General features: G+C 38.8%; 1 protein-coding gene across 1 annotated transcript; it reads left to right on the top strand.

The window, feature by feature from the left end:
* Positions 1–362: 362 nt before the first annotated feature.
* Positions 363–24,544, top strand: chrna6 (cholinergic receptor, nicotinic, alpha 6). The gene is made up of 8 exons (XM_019260578.2): positions 363–618; positions 10,545–10,684; positions 12,307–12,351; positions 14,739–14,848; positions 16,092–16,299; positions 18,753–19,364; positions 21,099–21,371; positions 22,832–24,544. Exons 1-8 carry the CDS (start codon positions 561–563, stop codon positions 22,955–22,957), a joined length of 1,572 nt encoding a protein of 523 aa, XP_019116123.2. The 5' UTR covers positions 363–560; the 3' UTR covers positions 22,958–24,544.

Genomic DNA, 24,544 nt, shown 5'->3' with positions numbered 1-24,544 from the left:
CAGTTCTGCTTTTACCACCACAAAACTAAACTTTCTAACACGTCCATGTGAGCTGATATGTAAACTGGCATAGTATTATAATAATTTAGACAGAAATATCAATCATAAACAAACACATAAACAACACATTTGGAATGTTCCCCAGTGTGAGTTCTGGTTGTTTTACACCATCTTATTCTAAACAAATCTAAAACAACCAAACCATAAAGACTGCCTTCGTGAATTTTCGAATTTATGTATTCATTTTCTTTTCCTGACATCCTCGGAGTCAAATTACAACTATTATCCTTCCAGGCAATTGTCTGGGCTGTTTTCCCCTCCCTGTGTGGAGTCCTTATGGATGCGCCAGAGGGAAGCTTTGCGCTCATAGGGGAGGGACAAGTGAAGTGAAGTTCGGATAGGATCAGGAAGGAGCGCACCGGCACAGCGAGACAGACTGCACCAGGGGAGAGAGAGACGCACGTATTTCATGTTATTTCTTCCATCTATCTCATCGATTGAACCGACAGAGTTCCTTCAGAAGGAAAGTGAAGAGGATCCCCGAACGACACGGGGAAGACATGCAGCCGGCGGCGAGATGGACTTTGCTGTTTCTTCTCATGTGTTTGATGGCGCAAGGTAAGTAGGATTTATCCCAGGTAGGCTTTTGTATCATGTCGATTTGACGCTCTAAAGAATTGGTTTAAAAGAAATGGCGATGAAATGTGCCTCGATAGTCAACTTGGAGATTTTATGACTGTTCAGTCAGACACTTTTCAGTAAGTTTCTCTTAATCTTCCAACCGCGCAAAGTCAGTAACGAGGTAGTGGAGTTTCTGTTCAGTGCGTAAAATCCAAAGACGTTCCTCCGCCTTTAGAGCTCTAGTTAACCAGTCTCAAAACTTTTTCAGTTTCATCATAATTTTGAAAATAACAAAATCATCGTTAAACGTCCAGTGATCTATCACCAACTGTCCATTTCAGCCTCATGAGTTAATTTAAAATGTTTGTTCTTTAACCTCGTCCAGGACTTGCTTCGTGTCGTGTTAACTAGGCCAAGAAAATGAAATGCAGAAGAACGCGAGAAGGGGCAAATGAATTTTGATGAATGCAAATTTTGCTTTGAGGCGTCAGTCGTCATTCCAGGAAACCAAAACAGATTAGAATTTGTTTACAGGCTCTGTTTCCGTGTTTACGGCTGTTGCAGAGTTTGGAGGGTTGCACAGGACCTGCGCCAACATTGTTTTATTCAGACAGAGGGCAGATAGGCGATGTGAATGCATGTCTGCAGGCATTTGATAAAAACGTTTCTTGTTGCAATGTGCGTCTTTGGATAGGCCTGATAACCGTATTTTGTTTCAGCCCAATTATGGCATGCATTGAAAGTTGCATTGACTTGTGATTATTATGTTTGTTCTTGTATTTTCTCTGTGAAAAGGAAGAAAGGAAAGAAGGAAGGAAGGAAGGAAGAAATGACAGAGGAAGAAATTGAGAGGATGGGGGATTAATAGAATTAAAGAAGGGAGGAAGGCTTTGACATTATTGAAATATATCCAGAGACTTAATCACTGACCACAGCTGTGGCAGCGAGCCTGGATGTGACCTGGAGCCACTCTGTGGAATAGAGGCAGAGACTGTAATTATGCGGCGGCATTTCAAAGCAGTAACGTAAACATTTGCTCCAAGGGCACAAATAGCAGCTATCTGATTTATGCAAGGTGGCAGAGAGGCTCTTTCATGGTTTATGAGGCTCTACACTCATATTTTGCATGACCCCCTGGGCAAGGAGGTGGTGTGTGTGTGTGTGTGTGTGTGTGTGTGTGTGTGTGTGTCTATTGTCAGAAGAAAATTTTGTACCTAAATCATTTGTAAATGTTTGTGGAAAGTCATGGGCCTGAATCTAAATCTGTGCATGTAAACTAATGGGCAAAAGTGCTAAGCTGTGGGAAATCTCAGCGCACATTGTTTTACATCATTCTGAATTTAAGTCTGCTTTAAAGGTCCAGTTTGTAGGATTTAGTGGCACCCCACAGTAAAGTTGCAGATTGCAACCAAATGAATCCTCTCCCACGCATCACCCTCTCATTCCAAGCAGTTAAGAAAAACTACCAAATTCACATTAAAAGCTAAAGTCTATATCTGGGTCAGGGTTTAGTTTGTCTGTTCTGGGCTACTGTACAAAAATGGTTGTTCAAAATGGCAGACTCCATGGAAGAGGACCCGCTCTCACTATAAATATAAAGGGCTCATTATAGGACAATGATTCTTATCTTCTGGTGAAGAAAGAAACATTAATAAATATAGTATTCCAATCCTTTAATTCACAAAAAACATACTCCTGAATCTTACACACTGGACCTTTAAGCTTAATTTTTTACATAATCACAATTAATGAATTTTAGACATCACATGTTTATGACTATCTACAACTCCCTGAACACTCACTAGTCTCAACATACTTTGTACAGACAGAAATAGGATAGGATAGAATAGGAAGAAATGGGCAAACCTGTCGCCTAAAAATCACATTCATTTATAACAAAATAGCGTTTTTAGCATAAGGACTTTCTGGATATGTTTAGACAACCTAAAGCACTTGGTTAAGATTAAAGATCATAGTTTTGGTTAAATGTTGGAATGCATGCATCCACTTCTCTGTGCATTATAAAGATGTCACATTTCTTCTATAGAAGGAAAATTGCCAATTAATCTAATCAGAGCTAGTTATGTTTCCTTTGCTAAAGTTAGAAGTTACAGTCACATCCTTTCTCAGGGATGAGTGTTGGGACATTTTGGCAAACAGAAGGCTGAAATTCTTATCTCTTACACATGGCAACTAGTATGCGCATATATTTCCCCCTTTGGCCTACAAAACACATGAACACACACACACACAAAGTAGCATGTACATGTATATACAGTATATCTTTTGCTTCCGGTGGTTTCAATGTGCTACTACTAATGTGTTAGCTCAGCCTGTAGGTATATTCATGATGCTGTCCCCTGTATTTAAATAGAGGCTGCTCTCTTAATGTATTTGACTGCATGACTGATGATCCGTTCAGTGAACTGTGGTGATGAAGTGTCTGTGTGTGTGTGTTTAGGTGTTTGTGTGTGTGTGTGTGTGTGTGTTTGTGCAGCTGTGTGGTAACAAGGTTTATATCACAGTAACATTTATAGAGCAGAACACAGAGCAGGGTGGGCGTGGTTAAACACAAACTGAGTCATAGATAAATGTATTGAGAACACCTCATATGTTTTCCTAGAACATGTAAAGCTGTTTTCCTTTATTTCCACAAAAAAACACACGCACATATGCAAACACATGTTTCGTTTTTTAACACTTTTCCTAATAGCTTTTTTTAAAATGTAAAAATACATGTATTTTCCCATGTATTGGTCATGCCTAATTTCTCTCTCACTGGCCTCTTCAAGGTGACATTACCTGAACCACAGAGAGAAGAATATGGCCGCTTCAGGGTCTCATTTATACCCAAGCACCACGACATGTACATTTTTAAATGAGAAAACCGCTGTTGAGATACTGAACCTAAAAGATTGAATGACTCTTTTACGTCAAACATATTCAAATTCGTGTAACCCAATTTTTGGGGAACAAGCCTTAAGGGCAAAAGATGTACAATTTCTATTTGATGTGTTCATTATGAAGAAAAAATCATTATCTTTCTGCATGAAAAGCGCACAGACACATGTGCAGTCTTCTGTGAATGTCATGAGGCTTTTAAAAGCACTATATTGGACACGTATTGGTACTTGTATCTGCTGTAAAAGACAGAATGAAAGAATGGAAGAAAAGCAAAATGAAAGAAAGTTGTTTGCAGGCTTTGACATGGTGTATCTGTGATGGGAAAAAGCATTCTGCTGTCACTGGCATCACATCTGTTCCTACTCCATTTAGCGAACGCACACACATACCTGCACACACCTACACACACACACACCCCAGCGTCACTATCCCATCCTCTCTGGCTCTTTACACCTGTCTCTCACATTCTTGTGCTTCCACCACACTTTCTCACTCACAAATCTCTCAGGTTCTGTTGCTGTCATCAACTTTCCACTTCATCTTTCTCAGCTGCATCTCTTAGTCTTTTTTGCTGCCTCTCTCACTCTCTCTACTCTCCTGCTCCCGTTTAATCTCTGTCAGTTGACTTAATCTTGTTCCAACCCTGGAAAACAAACAGCATAATTGGAGCCTTCTAGCTTACTGCAAAGCAATTACTCCTTTTATGCAGTATTTACATTCAAAGGATTGTACATGATGAAGTGAAAGCAGTAAAAGTAAAATAAACACTTTCTCTTTCAGCCCTGTCTCTTCCTCTCTGTCTCTTGTTCTCACACTCTCCTTTAAAAGCATTTGCATGCTCAGGGGAGAATGGAGGCTAAATGGCTTTCTAACAGTAGCCTTTCAAACAGGCCATAAAATCTCTTCTTCTCTATCACTCATTATCTGTCCTTCACTTGTCTCCTCCTGTCTAACCCCTTTTCCTCCCTCTTCATTCTTTTTATCCTTGCTCTCTATTATTGACCTGACTGGCAGTCATATCCGGACCTTTTTTTTTTTTTTTTTTTTTTTTACAATATGCAAGTTGACTTTCAACCCTCATGTCTTGGGTGCATTAAATATCTCACGGGATGTGTATTTGAAGCAACTTACTTTCTAAGTGGGTTTTGACAGATTCTGCACATTGAGTTGAATAATTGATACTGTACATTTGAGTACATTACATAAAGGTACATGCTGCTGACTTTACTGTAATCACGAACTCATCTTAAACTGCAGCTGGCTTCTTTTTTTCTGATTTTAGTTGTAAAAAAAAAAAGGAGTCGGACTGAAAAGACTATCTCAACTCAAGTTGATATACCGATATCAATGTATGAATTATTATGATATAAATGAAATACTGATTGACTGATCCTGTTAATAATGTACATATTACATCATATGTCATATTATTATTACATTTATTTTCTGTTCATACACCAATAGAGTAGCTGGTGGTAACACACCAACTGTCATTTTTCTATAGACATTGCGATAATATCGTTAGTGTGAATTATTTTGGCTGATAATCATGTAGAAAAATTCTGAGATTGTGACAGCTGTCATCTCAACAAACAAACTACATATTTTTACAATAATATCACATTTCCGTTGGAAATGTTAGGACAGAGGTGAATAAACAGGTCTACATCTAGACAGTGGTCAGGAAGAAGCTTGTGCTTGATGAGACATCACAGAAATATTGCAAACAAGTCGGTAAAATGAAATCACTGAACACCTTATGGTGATGTCAGATGCCGATTAAGAGCCAGTTGGACCAGCTGCTCTTTCTCAAATTCATCCTCAGTGTATCTACAGTAGCCTAAGTGTATAGGTGGAGATTTACATATTACTGAATTAAACCAGCCAGGTTGTTATGTAGAGATTAGTTGTTACTAAATATCTATACAATCACCAGGTGTCACTGAATCAACTGACAAAACTAGCTTGGACAGAAACTCATCTATGGTAGACACATCTGACCAGGCACAGTCCATTTTCTTTTTTTGTCACAGTTGGGATATCACAGGTGTAAATATTAAAATAATGATGGCTAAATTCCATTTAGCTGCTTCAAAGGGGTATTGTTCATACTGGCTCGCCGACATAGCTTACTGGGACACAAAACAGAACCATCGTTAATGTCATCAGTAACACCTGTGATTTTCTTACCATGTCAAATCAAAATGACTGCTGTGAAAAACTGTGCTTATCTTACTGACTGTGTTTCTTGGCTAAAACTGACATCTTTTTCATGGTGTTTACACATTTCTACATCTCCATTTGCATGGTGAGCACAATTTTAGTATTAACCGATAGGGATTATGTTGAATTCTAATGAATTTTGCTGGCGGAAAATTAATTGGCAGATTTTATCAGCTCTTGCTAGATAGCATGCTATGTTAGTTTGGTTTGAAAACTTTACTCTTATAGCATAGGACTGATATGACAAGGTGAAATACAAGATGCTGGACACACTTGTGAACAGATTTACAAAATGCAACCCCGCAAACTAATGTAGCTAGTCAGTACTATGGTCTTTGTCCTTGGATGAAACACTACAGTAGGTTACTGCATGTCGTAAGCTCATTGGCCAGGCATCCTAACTATTACAGCTCACATTAGATCAGAAAAAAACACATTTTAATCAATTCCTCAGACTTTTGCTCTCTTATGTTTTGCTTTCGGAAATGCTATAAAAGACACCACTCCCCCTTAAATCTCTCTCACTGCACCCTCATGTACAGTACACAGTCTCAACATGTGCAGAAAGCCAAAGCTTAACACACCTTCCCTTTCTTGTGACGTTTACTCATTGGGAAATCATTTCATATTAATTTAGTTGACAGTAGTGGATAGCAAGATGCATTTGTGATCATGACTCATTTGCAAATTGTCATACACTTTTGTAGATCTTGGTTTTGTTTGTACATCATGATGAAAAAACGAGTCCCATCTTAGTAAATCATTTTTGCCGTGTGATATGTAAATCCTAGCATGACGAAAGCAGCCAGTGAAAACAGGTGAGTGACACTGGATTACTGATAATCGGAAACACAGAGAGAAAGAGAAAGATAAGTGGAGGGAGGGGGCGGGAAATGTGACAAATACAGATGAAAGGGGATAAAACCTGTGGCTTTCTGTCATAATTAGCTCTTTTATGATTCCCAACGTGAAATGCATCTGACCATGCTAAATGCATGTACTGTATGTGTGTCTGCACGTGTGTGTGTGTGTGAGTGTGTGTGTGCGAGTGAGAGAGCATAGAATCCTGTTTTGATCAAAGAGCTGGTTTAGTCAGTGGACCTTTGTAATTCTGCTAACAAGTCCATGAACCACCATGACAGTCCATTTCAGTCCATCTAATTTATCCACTAATTTTCTTTTATCTTTTAATTAAAATGACCTTTCTTCTATCCTTCCTTCCTCTGACTATTGTTCTATTCTATTCTTTTCTATTGCACTCTATTTCTTGTGTGTGATCCAAATACTGCTGCCAACTTTGTGTATGTTTCCTTTCTTTTCCTTTTTTTTGCCAAACATGGATCAGATGCAAAGTGTTTAAACTCTATTGAGCATAGCATTAGCACATGCTAGGCAGCTAACAGACAGAGGGCTGTGATGTCCGGATTCACGTAATCTGCTGAGTGACATCTTAAGAAGGTTTTGCTTTCAATCTGTCTCTGCTTCTTCTCAACTCCTCTTCTCTTCTCCTCTCAGTACTTTTTTATTCCTCTTGTCATTCTCTCCAGAGGGCTGTCTGCTGGAGTTCAGAACCATCTGGGTTTCTGGTGTCATTGTTATCTGCACGACAAGGGTTATCTCTTGCCTTTAGGGAAGGGATCTTGATGTAATAGGGTCAGCACTGTTTCATCATTAGAGTTTCCAAAGAAGTCCATTTAATTAAAAGATTTTTCTCTCATCTATCCCATACTAAGTTTTTCTGGGTTTAGTCAAACAAGGGTAATATTTCAAAGAGTTTGGGGGAAACAACAGAAGCAAAATCTTCTGGTGTCTTTGAGGTGATGCAAGTTCTTCAAAGATCCTCTGGATAATAGACGTCTTTTTTAAATTTTTTATATGTGTATTCTTGTGTCTTTGTTTGTTCCTTCTTCCTTCTTTTCTTTGTTCCTTTTGTGCACCCTCTCTTCAATCCAGTTCTCCATGGTGCCCTCACCTCCATCCAACAACCTTGACAGATGTCCAAAAGTGAAGAATGTAGCATTGATTTAGATATTTATAGAGTGTGTTGGGGGAGCGAGCAGGGTTTTTTCTTTTTTTTGAGTGACAGCTTTAAGCACTGGGGGTCTTGAAGGAGGGAGAGTGGGTGATCATGTTCACAAACAGTAGCGTTGATAGCCAATGTGACTCAGTTGGCCTTCAGGCAGCAAACTGTGTGGGGAACTTCCAACTTTCGTTTGATATGGTTCCCTTTGAAAATGTTTGTGGCTTACACAACCAACAATGACTAGTCTATCTCAGTGTTCAGTTTTGGGGTTATTTAATGTAATAACTAGATTCTTATATTTGTACTATTATCCCAAAAGTTTCAGTCCTGGTTGATTTGGCAGCTGTGGTTATCGGTGTTACAGCAAGTGGGGTTTAATTTTACAGGTTCCATAATTTTGAGGTCAGCAAACACTCTTTGAGCAGCTACAGTACTTTGTCAGAAATACAGCAAGAGTGCATCTGTTTACAGTGCAGCCAAACAAACTTGAGTTCCGTTCAGACAACATTTGGAATGAGTTTGTCCAGGCTTCAATCTCATCACTCCTTTGAATATATGTCTACATAGAGACATTGAGGAGTGATAAGCAAATGAAACCCTCCCAGAGCCTGTACATCGATGCAGTGGTGGTCGTGGGGCTGAAGGAACAGGTGGTGATGCTGACGCAGGGCAGCAATTGCATTGACAGAGCAGATGGAGAGATGGGAAATGATTACAGCTGAAATAAACCACCAAATTGGAAGGGTGTGTTTGGTAAATGATTGTGGCGTGTGAGACATGTGTGACATGTAACAAGCAACTCAAGTTCTCTGCCGCAACTAGCTTGCAGGCATCGTTCCATTTGTTTTAATAAATAAGTCAGTCAATAATTGGCCTTGTTACATTAGGCCATGAGCAACCATGATCTGATTTCACGCTGTGCATGGCACAAGTAGTTTTCCACATAACATCCCACTGCCACTTCATCCAAATGCAGCTATTCCTTCTTATTTCATTGGTGTTTCATATAACGGGTGAAAGTGATATGCTGTGCAAATACATTGGTTGCTTCATAAATAAATGTTTGGTTTGCACCAGAGGTAGCTTAGCAGCTCTGGTACAACCAGTAAACAGTAGATTTGAAACAATACTGTTGTTTCCAGTTAATCCCTCATACGGGATGTCACTTGCATCCTGTTGGGAATGGTGAGCTCTGTCACTAAAGCTGAATAATACTATAGAACGAGGTCATTTCTGCATGTTATGACTCAAGTTTGAGTGCATTTAGCAACTATGGGGTATTATTTCAAATTTGCTACACAAACCAAAAGGCTACAATTGTTTTTTTAGAGTCCAGTGTCTCTACATCACATTAATTAACATTAATGATTTTGTCTTAAAGAGAAAAAAGACTATAGAATCAGAAAAGACATTAACTGAACCAGTAGCTCCTTTCACAACTTGATTCTTCACCTGCACTATAAAAATCTTTCAGCGCTTCATCTCCTCCTCTAGCTACAGTCTACAACTCCTCTGCACTAGATTAAAATAGCTTGTATTTTACACAATAGCCATGCTGATATTGTGCCTCGGGCCTTCAAGGCTCCTTCCTGGATAATTAAAAAATAAGACTCTTCATATTTCAGTTATGTATAGAGCACTTAGGTCTAGCCAAACACACACCTATATTTAAGTAAATTATAATGAATTGTGTACTCTTATAGGATGAACCGTCACAGCTGCCAACACCTACTTGTCTATATTTACCATCAGTCAAGAGAAAAGAAGAGGACATGCTTGTCTCTGTGATTTATCTCCATTTAGATATCACAGTTTTACTTGAGCTGAAATGAGATACTATTCTAGGATATCTTGGATATGGTAATATGCCACCTGCCCACTTAAATAAGCAGACGCTCTTGGGGCTTTATAAAATGATACTCATCCCAAATGTTTGTTTACTCCAACATGATGAACTACAGCAGTGGTCAAATAATTCATAAATTCAGGTCAGTTGCAATGGATTGTTTGGATTGAACTGTACCAGTAGATATGGCTGAAATGCAGCTCTCTAGGCTATGGCCAGGTTTTTTAAGACAGGTGATGATTTGAAAACAGGAGCTAATGAAAAAGGTCTCATGGTTAACTGAACTAAATTGAAATAAAATGAGGCAGTGGGAAGCAGATGTGTCATTCAAAAGGTCAGGATTGAAAGGTCAATGTGGGGCATCTGTGTCTTGAATAAAGTAATGATCTTTTTTTTTTCTCCCAATCTCATATTCCCAACTAACAAGATAAATACAAGACATCGTACGATCATAAAAAAAAAATAAGAAAACAAACAATTTATACCCACACCCTTCAGTTTGCTATGCTATGACTCCATTAAAATCAGCAAAATCACACAAAGAAAAAAGTCATCTCATGTCACAGACTTGAGAGGATTTACAATCGAAAGAGACGTATTTATAGATGATTCATCAAGCATTAATCCATAAATCAAAAACGTGATTGATGTGACACTGCATCAAAATTGGATGACGCTGATGTCTACTTCTCTCTCAGTTCCTGATCAAAGTGATGTGCAGCACAACTTGAGTTGATTTAAAGGGACTTGGATGTCTGTGGGTGATAGCTGTGATTCTGTGATTGATTAGCACTGTGAGCATTAGCCTTTCAGCCTTTGTTTCTAACACTTCTTTTTATTTCAGTCTCTTCCTCTCTTTTTACTCACATTTGCATCCAGTCACTCTTTCTGTCGTCTCTTGTCTTTGTCTCTTTTCCATCGGTCCAGGCTGTTTTTCATCCAAGGGAGAGGACCGGTTGTTCAGGAAACTGTTCAGAAGATATAACCAGTTCATCAGACCAGTGGAGAATGTGTCTGACCCCGTCACTGTGGAGTTTGAGGTCTCCATCTCGCAGCTGGTCAAAGTTGTAAGCTAGACACACACACACACACACACACGCACGCACGCACGCACGCACACACACACAAAGAGGAGTAGGCTATATTAGAATAATTAAAGTAGAATAAATGTGTGAGTTTGTCAGACCAAAGAAGAGTTGTGTTAGAGATGTGCTATTGAGATGTGTTATTAACCACCCAGCCAAATTTGTGTAAAAATGAGCAGTATTCTCAGCTCCAGGACTGTGGGGGCGTGTCCACTGAATGTGATGGAGACACGCCCACTCATGGGAGCAGTCAAGCAGCAATTTAGAAGCGACTGAAACGTGTCAGATGAGTTCAGAAAATGACATGACTACCTTTGAAACACTCTGAGTGAGATGAATTCATCTATCTCTCTGCTAGGGATGCAGGCGTATGCTCAGGGTGACCTCAGCGTGTCATCGAGCCACCCTTTAGGACCGCCCAAAAAATCCTGGACTGAAAACTGGTGAAAAACTGTTTTAACCTCTAACTCCACATTTCAGTAATATATTGTTCAAAATCTTTTTACGTTTTCAGCAACTATTTTCCAACATATTTAGTATATTTGGAAAGAAATCTCAGAATTTGCTTTTACACAGACTTTAAACGCACAAAAACCTCCGTTTAACATGATTTCAAAGGTGTTTCAAGAGCCTTTGCACATAAATTTCATACAGTTCAATATGTTTAGTTTTCGAGGTATGCATGAACAAGTTAAATGTAACTTAAATGTTTCACTTATAGCATCCTTGCAGCAGTATGTGAGAGTCTGTTTGAACTGGGAAACATCTTCCTACAGGCGTCTTGATCATTTTTGCTACCTTTGATATAGAAAAGGCAAAAGAAAAGCTGCCGAACGTAAGAAGTGAAAGCCGAAAGTGAATACATTCTTTATTTAGTCTGCTTAATTTCACGGATTTCGTAAATGTCACACAGTGTTGTTATACATTGCTGTTTTGCTTTGGCAATGTTAAGTTTAATGCGAGTGAGGGAAGGCAGCGTTGGTGGAGGGGGGCTTGCTGCACATCCCCCAGTGAAAAGAGGTTTTCAGCTCAAAATGGAAATCCTCAGATTAAGAGAAAATTGCCTGCAGGAGCCTTTTTCAGACTGGACTGATATGTAGCTATATCTGCTTGCTCGGCAAGGTGAGATTAATCTAAAGGTGAGTGTGTGGATGTGGGTGTGGGTGTGGATGCAATGACTGAATGTATCACAAAGTGTTTGTCTGTGCACATATCCTCACGTCTGCTTGTATACAGTGTATATGGCTGATGCATTTCTGTATGTGGTTTGTGAAATTCTAACTATCACAGGAGTGCAAAATGAATAAGGGTCACGGAGAGAGGTAGAGAGAAGGTGACTCTGTAACCTCTTCATCTATTATTAACTTACTCACAGCCGACCTTTTCAACTTCAGCTGTAGAGGACAAAGATTAGAGGACAAATTCCATTTCCTTTAAAAAATGATGTGGATTTTTATACTACTCAATATGGTGTGCACTTGGCACGTGGCAGTTATTACAGTTACTGTGCCAACAACATACTCTCTTTCTCTCCCTCACACACACACACACACACACGTTTTGGTAGGTAGCAAGCTTACTTCCATCTCCTTGTCTCTCTGCAGGATGAGGTGAATCAGATCATGGAAACTAATTTATGGCTCAGACATGTAAGTACACACACACACACACACACACACACACACACACACACACACACACACACACACACACACACATATAACATGTATTAACTATTACATTGACCTAACCCCATCTTGGGGTCTACAGATACAGGGGTAAGTGAAGACTGATGGGTCCATATATGTTAGCACATACATATTAAGCACACATCAATATGGGATGCCACGCTGTTTCTCCCTTTCCCAGTGTGTGTTCACTTGTGTGTTCGTGTGTGTGTGCATGTGTGTTAATGTGTGTCATACATCACTGAAATGTTAAACGCAGTAAGAATAAAGGAGAGAGGACAAGTGAACAAGAAAGCAAGGATACCTCAGATAGACACTTGAATGAAATCAGTTGGTGATCAATGTTAACATTATGGTTAGTCACGCTCTGCCTCTCAGTAGATCTATGGCCACGGACCCTGAACTCCTGACCTCAAACAGCCAGCTGTTTCCCCAAATAACTTTATATCTGTCCTCCAAACTGTGACTTTTCTGATTATACCTTTTAGTTATTTCTTGTCCTTTCCTTTCCACTGCACTAAATCTCTATTTTCCTTTTTTTTTTTTGAAAAAGAATTTAAGCTGCAACACAAAAAAAAACATGATAGTCAGTGCCTTTTTAAATCAGTGACTAATTGCGCTACATGGGCAAAAAGCTGTTGGATGTCGATGTGATTCAGTGGTGGATAAGATACTGTGATCTCTGAGCTCTCCAATTAAAATGCATTCAAAGGCCTTTATAAGCTGATCCTGTTTGTTGTTTGTAATGGCTGAGCTGTTTATTCATAAGAAAACATCACTAATGAGAAGCTGTGTCAACATCATGGTCACTGATAAAGACTTTGAATTGCAGCCAGTGGGTTGACAGTGGTAGCTATTTTAGAAGTGCCCCCCTTGATGAATTTATTGCATCGGTTCTGTGGTGACACTGCAGGGGATTCCTCTTGTGCTGTAAACAGCGCTTCATTTTACACTCACTGAAAACCAAAGCTCCAGTAAATACTTTTATGTAAGGTATTAAAAAAAATACTAACTACAGGCAGCCTTTGTATATGATGTGGAAATAATAAGAGGTCTTTGCCAAGCTGTTTGCTTTCAACAGAAGGAGGCAGAATTGAAATATAATTTCAAATAAATATTGGAAAATGGATACATAATAAATATGAGTAACTCTATTTAAATATTAATAAGTAGACCGTGCAATTAATAAATAAGCAATGGAATACACATACAAATGAATTAGAATCCATAAACAATATTACTGTGTTGCACAGTATTTTTAGATTCATGTCATTTTGTTTGCATTTTTTTCTTTATTTATTTCATGGTGTGTGGTGTGTGTATTTCAGGTTGACGCTAACCTACAGGGGTGGGATCAGCAAATTGATGGTTGCTTTGTTGCTTAGCAGAGATTCAAACAAAAGCTGTATTGGTACACCGTGTTAAAATATTCATAACAGAAAGAGTAAAAAAAATAAATCGAAAGGATTCAAGATGGCGTACCCTAATTGAACATCCGCTTAATGGAACACTAATTAAGGAACACTGCATGCATTAGAAGTGAAATTATAATAGCACTCTTCTGATTATTGTCATACAACATTTAACAAAAATACACATCAGATGTACCAGCAGGTTTTTAGTGACTCACTGTATTCTCTTCTCATTGCTGTAATGTCCATCGAAAGTAAATGCAGAATCATTTGCATCTTGTAAACAATAAGCCATATACCTCAACCTCAATCTGTAATTACATCTCCAGCCAATCATATTGTAAACTCTCTGGATAGATAAATGAAAAAAGCCAATGTAGCATGAAATGGTTAATTAAACAGCTCCCAGGTCATAACCGGGTATTAATCTGCCTTGCTAATGAATGAATTCATCTTGAATGATGTGCAAATAGCCAAGACTAATGGATCCATGGCTCATGAAATGTTACCCGCAGGTATGTTGACTCAACATCATGTGAACGCGCTCATCCTTTATTTCTGTCAGTGAGCTATTTGGTCACATACTCCTCTCCTCTGTGAACTGCTTTTTAGATGACTTATTATTTGTGTACTAAAGCTTTGTGGCTCTATTACCTGTAGGGATTGTATCAAAAACATACATATCTGTGCTTGATTTTCAGTGAAAAAGAAATGAAAGCCCTCAGATGCTCTAAGATTTGGGGCTGCTATACCCTGATTTGGCTCTAAAACATCAAAGGAAGTTTTGCCTGCAGTATAAATATGTATTTCAGAATATTCCCATGAAGAGGGTCTGTCTCTAGGGACTAGTAATACTGTCTGTGGTGTACAATGCAAAACACAAAACAGATTGACTCTGCAGAATACTAACAATGTTTTTCTCTTCCTGTTTCTCAGATTTGGAATGACTACAAGCTGCGGTGGATACCGGCAGAGTTTGACGGGATTGAGTTCATTAGAGTTCCATCAAACAAGATCTGGAGACCTGACATTGTGCTCTACAACAAGTGAGACTGTCACCGTCATTACCGTCACCTAGTTCACTGTCATTGTCATTGCCCGATTAGAGATCATCCTCAGCAGAAAAGCTGAAAAAACAGTCATTTGCTCAAACTGCTCACAATGGGTTTTATGTGAGTGGCATCGCTCATTGTGATGAACCCAGAGAGAATTATCACCCAACTCTGTAGTTCCTCATAGCTTTAAGGAACTTTTTTTTCAGCTTTCATTTTCAGCTTAGTGTTCTGGTTTCAGAGCCCTCTTTCTCACCACTCTCCTCAACCTTGTTTCCAGCAACAGGCAGATGTTTTTAGCTAAAAAAAAACTCTGATAAATCTACATTATGCTACCCGTCCAGCACCAAACAGCAAAGGACAGAGACCAGACAGAAACATTTAGCGACCAGCTGGTGAACATAGTCCACCATTTAGCAGCGAAAAAGCCAGATGTTTTCCTCAGGCTTTGTTGGAGCCCAAAAACAGAGCTACAACATAAGTCAACATTGGACTTTGTAAAAACAGGAACTGAATTGAACAGACAACAGTTTGCTATCATGTTTGCCATAAAGGCTTGAGATGTGAAAACACAAGTGTTGTGTTTAAAGGTGTTTTCTTTTTTAATAAAATGAAATATTGTGCATTTTAATCATGTAGTTAGTTTTCTAAGCTTAATTAACCCTCAGAGGTCAGACTGTAATGGTCATATAGACAAATTTGGAAGTCCTCATCTTACACAAAAATCTTGTCAATGTGGCATTATGGCATGAGAACTGTTGTTACCATCAGGAAATTCTTCTGAAGCACAATTCTTTTTCATACCTCTAGCTGCTACACTGTGCAACAGGATGATTGCCTTTTGTTCAGGATCAGTTTATGCTTTGCTATCGTCTCTCAGTTTCGTTTCACTTAATTGTGGTCTCATTCTTCTTTCTACCTGCAACAGTGACTCAACCCATAATGTTAATCAAATGCAATTTTCTATTTCACAGTAACAGGTAATGCGGTTTCATTGTTAATGCAGGTCTTTTAATCCTAATGCTCTTCTTACTTCCATAAATTCATCTTTTTATCTTATCCTCTCCCTTGTGCTTCCCGCTTTCATTTTCTCCTCGCCTTCCCTGTCATTGTTTGATGTCTCCGCCTTCCTCTAACTTTTGTGTCCTATTCAAAAACCCACATATGCTTGTATCTCATGGCTTCTCTGCCACGGGAATAGTTTCTGCTTAATTATACAAACACATGTCATATCCAGTGCTGTAGGTGATTTCTTGGTGGAGGATAAAACCAAGGCTCTCCTGAAGTTTGATGGTACCATCACCTGGGTTCCTCCAGCTATTTTCAAATCCTCCTGCCCCATGGACATTACCTACTTCCCCTTTGACTATCAGAACTGCTCCATGAAGTTTGGCTCCTGGACGTATGACAAAGCCAAGATAGACCTGGTACTTATTGGGTCCAAGGTCAGTGTTGTGACGGCGTCCAAATGTTCTGCAATTATTAGCTCTATATCTATTTCATTATTTTCATTCTTACCTACAAGAAAACCTCTGCTTGTACTCATTCTATTAAATGCTGCATGTGTTTTCTGTAGGGAGCATTGTTATTGTTTTTTTATTGGAGGGAGCTCTCTAAAGCCTGAGAAAATAACCCTTATGATGTCATGGTGATGAACAGTATAAGATGCACACAGCTCTAGAGCTTTAAAGCTTTAAAGCTTGAAGAACAGAAGAAACAGGATTTGGGACTCACAGACAAATATCTTTGACAGACAGACAGTGACTTCAATATGCAGTCACACATTACACACATATCTCAAAGGGTTTGAAGGAAGAAGTGCTGCTGTAACCTATTAGCATATTTAGATTGTACATTGTGTCTATGACATGCACTGGCCTATTGTTAGAATCTTACTGTAGCTCATGGACAGGGTCAGATAGCCTTTAACTAGTGTCCTTCTATACATTACTTATCCTTGTATGTACCTTTTATGTTTCTATCCTATTTGTATTTATATATCTTTTCTATGTATGTTCTATATACAGTATATTTTTCTAGATGTGTCAATATACCTTTAAGGGTAAGGGTTTAAACTATTGTTAACTATTTAAATTCCTTTATGCTATTGGTCCTTGATACATTTGAATTCTCTATGTTTTTATGTTTACTTTTTCTGCTCTTAAAAATTCAAATTTCTTGGACTGGTCTGACTGGGTCTCATAGCTCCTTATTTATTCGTGTCATGTGACCCCACTGTAGACTAATCCTATTTTATGGGATTTTTCTATTTCTCTTGTTAATGTGGGTCCTTATTTAGAACATAGGTCAGTGCATTACGGACAGTTTTAAGCATGTACACGAGTATGATATTTTTCCTGTATAGACGTCATATACCATGTAACTTATTATGAAGGTTTTTTCAGTATTATATATTTGTTTTATTCCTGTATTTCTTCATTTAGGTAGATTAATTAGGATTGTATAGCTCTTTTTCTTGCTATATGTTTCCATGCTTGGGTAATTATGTTTACCTTTTCAACTTGTCACACTGCTCATTGTTTTTTTCATTATGGTGGTCATACCGCCTTCATTGGGAGAGGCTGCTAATGGGAAGTTCATTCACAGATGCTTCTAATTATATTATGTTGGCTGATTGTCGTTTGTTCTTTTTAAGTCATATGGGCCAAGTATACACACAACAAAAATTTGACATGAAGATAAAAGGAATAAAAAAATCTTCAAGAACAAAAAAATAAATGCTTGTAACTCACAAACAGCACTACCACTAATGAAAATGCATATTTACAATACAAACTGATGACAAGAAGATTAAGATTTCTGTGACTGGTGTGTGAGTGTAGCTCTAATGGCTCCCTTATGCACTCAGTCTAGTCTTTAACAAAAGTAAATAAAGTGTAAAATAAATCCAAGAATAGATCCGGTACTATGTATATCTAGTAATAAATAATATTCAGTTCCCAGGTGAGCTGTGTATATTTCAGAATGAGAAAACAAAATATGACATCCCATTGGATGACCTATTCTGTTGTCTTCCCCCCAAAAAGCAGCTCATTTTAAAACACTGGGGAAAAACAGAGGGTCCTATATTCAGAAGCAGCTGATGAAATATTTGACCATAGCAAAGACACTGTCTGAAGATAACCCTAAAATAAAGCAATTTAATGAGGCATGGAAGTACATTTATGAGGCCTATAAGAACCTCGCCTGTTTATAAATGGCCACTACTTTTGATTTTATGATGCTGGTGATGGCTTACAGCTAAAACACATTTGTTTTTGTTTTTGCCCATAATAAACTAGAATAAAACGTCTGAGTGCTGAAAATCCTGATAGTTTAGTTGTCATCACAGTTAACCAATACTGGACAAAAAGCAGTGTCACAAACTATGGGTATGGTGTTTAAAAGAAGTGGTTATTTTTTAAATATGTCTCTTGCAAGTGTCCCAACTTTAAGTGCAATATTAAATTTAAGGGAGTACCCCTTTAAAAAAACATTTTGCAAAAAAAAAGTTCAGATTTAAATTTAATTTAATCATAACTATATTGATTTTGTTTTTACTCAGAGGGCTGCAGTGGCTGCACTTACATTTTCTGCTTCACTTCACTTCACAAACCTAACCCTAACCCAATTACTGTCAGATTTTCAGAGTTGTAAAGAGCTGTAAATATCTTCTTCCAGCAACATACATTATTTTGGGTGTATGCGGACATGAAACTCAGGTGAAAATCAGTTTTAAGTTTTGCATATTACAATAAATCCATAATTACCTGACAAAAATGAGCCTTGTATATATTGTATTGGCTGACAGAGTCCTTTAGAGAATGTTGAAGTTGACCTGATTATTGTACTTGTGTTCAGTTATTATGTTATTTTAAGATCATTATCCGTCTCCTAGGTGAACCTGAAAGACTTCTGGGAGAGTGGTGAATGGGAAATCATTGACGCTCCAGGCTACAAGCATGATATCAAATACAACTGCTGTGAAGAGATCTACCCTGACATCACCTACTCCTTCTACATCCGACGCCTGCCACTCTTCTACACCATCAACCTCATCATCCCCTGCCTCCTCATCTCTTTCCTCACAGTGCTGGTTTTCTATCTCCCGTCTGACTGCGGAGAGAAGGTCACGCTCTGTATCTCTGTCCTGCTCTCCCTCACTGTGTTCCTGCTCGTTATCACGGAGACCATCCCCTCCACGTCGCTGGTCATCCCGCTCATTGGAGAGTACCTGCTCTTCACAATGATCTTTGTCACACTCAGCATCGTCATCACTGTGTTCGTGCTGAATGTACACTACCGCACACCAATGACCCACACTATGCCGGGTTGGGTGCGCTCTGTGTTTCTCAAAGTGCTGCCGAGGATTATGCTGATGCGGAGGCCAATTGATGAAGACAGCAAGGCTGGGGGGTTGGGCAGCAGTGGGGAGGCAGGAGGAGCTGGAGCGGGAGGAGGAGGCGGAGGAGGGAAAGGAGGGAAGCAAAGGAAGAATAGCTTGATGCAGGTAAGGCGTTCCCATCCCAAAACATCTAGTCCCAAACTTTTTCACATCAAGGACCCAAAATTACATGCACATTAGACAACAAATCCCAAGTTTGAGAGGATTTTGCCTTAAGGACTGCCTTAAAAGTATTTGTTAGAGCATAGTCAATCAATAATCGAACAAGGATCAAGCCGAGCCAGCCCGATTTCTTCTTCTTCAAAAATGTAATGTAAAAATATTTCATTCCTCCTTTTGCTGGGGACCACCTACAACCTGCTCAAGGGGTCCTTGACTGTTGGTCCCCAGATCACAGTTTGAAAACCACTGATTTAAACCAGAGAAATTTTAGTGAAGGTCAATGTGAGATGAGAAGCAGCAAGGTTGGTCTTTAAGGCTCACAAGTGGGCACAGAGTACCTTGCAGGCTAAGTGTAGTATACGTTTATATCATCAACATGGACCAAGTTGCAGAAAAGCAAAAGAAAAACAATGTTCTTTCAAAAACTGCTTGTAAATCATGCAAAAGAAGGTGTTAGCAATCATCAGGTAAGAACCTGTTATTATTGTATTGGTTGCGCATTAACAACTCACCAACAACCATGGTCAAAAGTTAAACTATTCATTGTAACCCTGGGATTTACATTCATATTGAACGATTCTGCACCTAGCGATTTATTTCCAGTGCTTACGTGAATACCAAAGTAGGACACCCTTTATGTAGTGAGGTGTAAAGTAAAGATAGGTTGCATTACGGATGAGTGTGTACATGTGTAGTGAATCCAGCTGTCATGTAATGAGTTTCATTTCACAAACCTATAAAATTATGCGGTCTTATTTTAACCATGACCACAGGCTTTACCTAGCTTTAACCAAGTGATTTACTTGCTTTAGTATAAACATACTGCAATCATTTGCCATAACCAACTCCCTCCCTAAGCTTAACCATTCCATAGGTTCCATGTAGAAATATTGTAGAAAACCCAGCAGCAATGAAATTAGAAAACACAATGTCATTTGTCATGATCTGAGGTTTTGCGGAATTATCCAATGTTGACTGTCTGATATCTAAATGATATAAAACTGTTACTTCCATATATTATGCACCAAACTGTAGTCTTGACTTAAATCTCTTTTCATCTAAACAGAAGTTACTTCTTCGTGCAGTCGAAAGAATTTCTGCCTGTTCCAGCTCTGAAAGGCAACTCAATATACTATCTAAAATTTAATCAATCAAGTGTATTTCAGCTGTGGGACTGAGAACCATCACAGCTGTAACTGAACTGCTTCCTATAGTAATTCAAAACTTACTACCATATAAAATGTATTTCTCCTCTTTAACTTGCTTGTTGGACCATACACCTCTTCCCTCTTCCTACTTGCAATGGTGTAACCCCTTAGTGATCTCGCTTTTGCTTCCTGCAAGTACTGCCAGGTGAATCCTCTAAAAACTTTTCTCTCCTGGTGAAGAATTTTAACAGTAAAGTTCTCACACAGTGTATATACAGAATTATACAGTATCCCATAAGGTCATGGTTATGGCCAGGGAGAGCACAAAGGGAGCACTCATCAAAGTTTTACACCCCAAAACACTGGAAAGAAACAAGACTATCCTTGTTATCACCTTGTTAAAGTTGTACTGTTAAGATCCCAGAGATGCATCCCGATATTTTTTTAATGAAATTATTACCTGAACAATGTTGACTCTGAGTTGAAGCAGAATGCCAAACTTAATCCGATCTCTGGCTGTGATCCCCAGCAGGTTGGAGGAGGCTCCATCAACTGCCTGGAGTTTGGAGACAGTAAGCTCTCATCCTTGGAGGGTTGCACTGGGAAGAAATGCCCTTGCCCCTGCCAGCATGGGAAGGAGGCCCCAGAAACACCAGACATGGGGAAGATGACATGTCAGCTGAGTCCTCAGAGCATCAACACAGTGGTGGCTTTTTCTGTGGTGTCGCCTGAGATCAAACAGGCCATCGAGAGCGTCAAGTACATAGCTGAGAACATGAGAAGTCGCAACAAGGCCAAAGAGGTGAGTCATTCTTATTTCACTTAAACAGTCTACTCTGAATCACCATCTATAAAGAAAATAATAAATCAAATGCAATACAGACTTTTCACCAAGAGTCGCTGGTGTTGTAATGTCCTCCAACAAATACACATGAAAAACTACACCCTACACCATATTTAGTAGTGTTGTTCCAAATTTTGACATTTTAGTGCAAAATATTTGAATTCTATCTCTACTGGTTAGCTTGCTATTGCAATTTATTTTCACTATTGCTTGATCTGGAGGCAGGTGACATATATGATGACCTCTCCAACAGAACCTCTTCTGACTATACAGACTGTGGCCTACTGCCTCTGCTTTGAGTTTGGAGGTGCAGTTAATCTTGGCCTTTATATATCAGTACATTTCTGTCAGTAATAATGATATTCACCCGGCTGTTTGCTGAGATCTAGGAACATCATTAAAAATAAGTCAGTACAAGCAATCAGATAACTGGCCTTCTTATTGCAGACATGACTGGTCAGAACAGGAAATGAACAGGTAATAATAACAGTGATAAGGGCTCTGTTTCAATTTTGAGCCAGCATGCACAATAGGCTTTTTCTCAGCAGACATTTTGACATTAACGATGGCTCTGTTGTATTCAAATGTCCCAGAAAGTTCTGACAGCGTGACAGTGACAGTCAGCTTACAGTACAATCTAGCAGTTAAATGGAATTCAGTTATCATAAAATGTATTATTTACATGTCTGCTTTTCATGGTCGTTTGGATAACCTGGTTAAGCTATTGGCTTGTGTCCTATAAAGACAAAGTCAAAGTTATTGTACAGTGCGTGCTGAATCTAACACTATTTTAGGAAATACAGCACTAATATATATATACAGCCACTCACAAAGCAAACACACAGCAAGTGTGTTTGATGCATAATATGTATTTAAAATGTATTTATGCAAAAACTCTTTAAGCTGTGTCAGCCTGTGAGAGCTGTGCAACGATTCTGGGCAACATTGTTACAAATCCTAACCTGCTCCAAAAGTAACAACACTGTAAGTTAGAACCAACTCGTTTTGAGTTGAGAGCCTTCCCTCCTCCCTCAGTCAGTTATAAATACAGTGAGTGAAATCTCCCAAAGGGGAGAAGCAGCCTTTGATATGCAAAACTTGTGGCTCTATCAGCTTTGTCAAAACACCCGTCGCTTCTTTTGACACTGTGGTTTGAAAGTGATTATCATAGTAATTTCCTCTAGTGTAAATTATGTATAAATTTTTTGTTGGCTTATAAAAATGTTCAACTTTTTCACTCTGTCTTTGTTTTTTCCTTTTTTTTGCTCCCTATCGACACCCGTAAACCTCTAAGATCCTGAACCACCCGTTCCCTCACCTCTCTTCATCTGCTCTCCTTCATCTTGCATTTGTCACTGCGGACACTTCTCATCCGTTTTCTCACACTGGTTGTCGTTTGTCCCTTCCTTTGCTCGCAGGTGGAGGATGACTGGAAGTACGTTGCCATGGTGATCGATAGAATCTTCCTTTGGGTGTTTGTGACCGTGTGCGTCCTGGGAACTGTGGGCCTCTTCCTCCAGCCTCTTTGTGGCTTTGTCTCATAACTGCTAACCGATCAGGGTTCACCGCCACCCTGTGTCAACCACTCCTGAACAAGCAACTAACAGTTCTTAGTTGACCAGTTTTGAGTCCTAAAGCATTATTCGGTGTGCTGGTTTTGCTTCTTGCCTTTTGCAGAGAGTAGTAATTCAGAAATAATGAAGGCGAGGAAAAAGTTTTCAGACTGGCCACTAATTTGCATTTGCAACAAAGACAAAAGTTGTAATGTCTTAATTTCATGCCTTTTAAGGCTACTTTCATTCTGCCTTTAAACTTCCCAGAAAGCATGAGAATAATGCATTATCTACAAAGTGTGTTATTACAGCTTATTTTGAATATTCATAGTTCTTAGTTCACAGGAATTGAAATTATCTCTAATTTGATAGATTTGTCAGAGAATTCTGGGCTCCAGAGTGTGTCTCTGTTTTGCAGCTACTACAAAATTGACATTTTGGTTTCACAGAACCGGATTCAGGTCTTAATTAAATTTTTATCAAATATGTTACTGCATTTTACCCTTGTAGTGTTGATTCCTGCATGGTTCGAATAAGGTATGTTGTAGCTTGGCTGGGAACAAAACCTGCCACATCCAGTAGTCCTTTAGGACTGAAACCTGAGAATTAACATTCAACAGAATGAACTGGGAACTTTTCACATCCAACAGACAAACTCTCACCACACTGAACTGAACCCTGCGGCAGCCAATGATCTCGCCCCCCATTGAGCTGACTGCTGACTGTCATACCCGCTTCCCAGTCTGATTCATCAAGTTGCTGACTGTCAGAGCCAATCGCACTCATCGCTTTTTGTGTCATCTCCAATTAGAGCTCAGATTTCTGCCACACTCTGCAGCGCTTTTAACAAATAAGGGCAGGCTGTTCTTCTTTCTGTAATTAGAAAACATGTGTTTATAAGTGTTCTCTCTGATTAATGTTCCACAAGGTAATTGGTTGGCCTGAATGAAATGGCACTTGATTAGTTGCTCCTGAAATAGCATTACATGTATTAATTCATGAGAGGATTCTATCATCCAATTCCATGGGTATTAATTTAATCTTTTCTTGTCACTTTTTGATTAGGTTCACTATTAAGAGCAAACATACAACGTGCATGTGCGTGAAACGTGCATGACAGAAGCTTTGATTGCTTTGACCACAAATGTGTAGCCCCTTATAGCTGTTTTATTTATTCAGTTTCATTCATCCCAATCCTTTTTCGTGATTTGATGCATCAGAAATTCACAACTAATGCTGACGGGAGCAAACTATGTTTATATACAGTAAACAATCTTTGCCTTTCTTTTGTCTGGCTGTCTTTGAACTTAAAATAAATGCAATATTTCTTCAAATAAAGTGAATAACATTTGCTGGTAAAGGTTTTAAAATATGCTACAAAAAAAGAAACCAACAAGTTCCTTGTGAAGACCATTATGCATAAACATTGTGTATGCACACACACACAGACACACGCATACACACACACACTTACACATTGGAGGATTACTTTGCTATTTTTGTTGCCATTATGTACAAAAAAATAATAATTAAGCTTCCAGTTGAAGCAACAATTAAAATCCATACATTTAAGTGCTA

This window comes from Larimichthys crocea, chromosome X, assembly GCF_000972845.2.
Source record: "Larimichthys crocea isolate SSNF chromosome X, L_crocea_2.0, whole genome shotgun sequence".
Lineage (NCBI taxonomy): Eukaryota > Metazoa > Chordata > Actinopteri > Sciaenidae > Larimichthys > Larimichthys crocea.
This window is presented reverse-complemented; position numbering and strand designations above follow the sequence as displayed.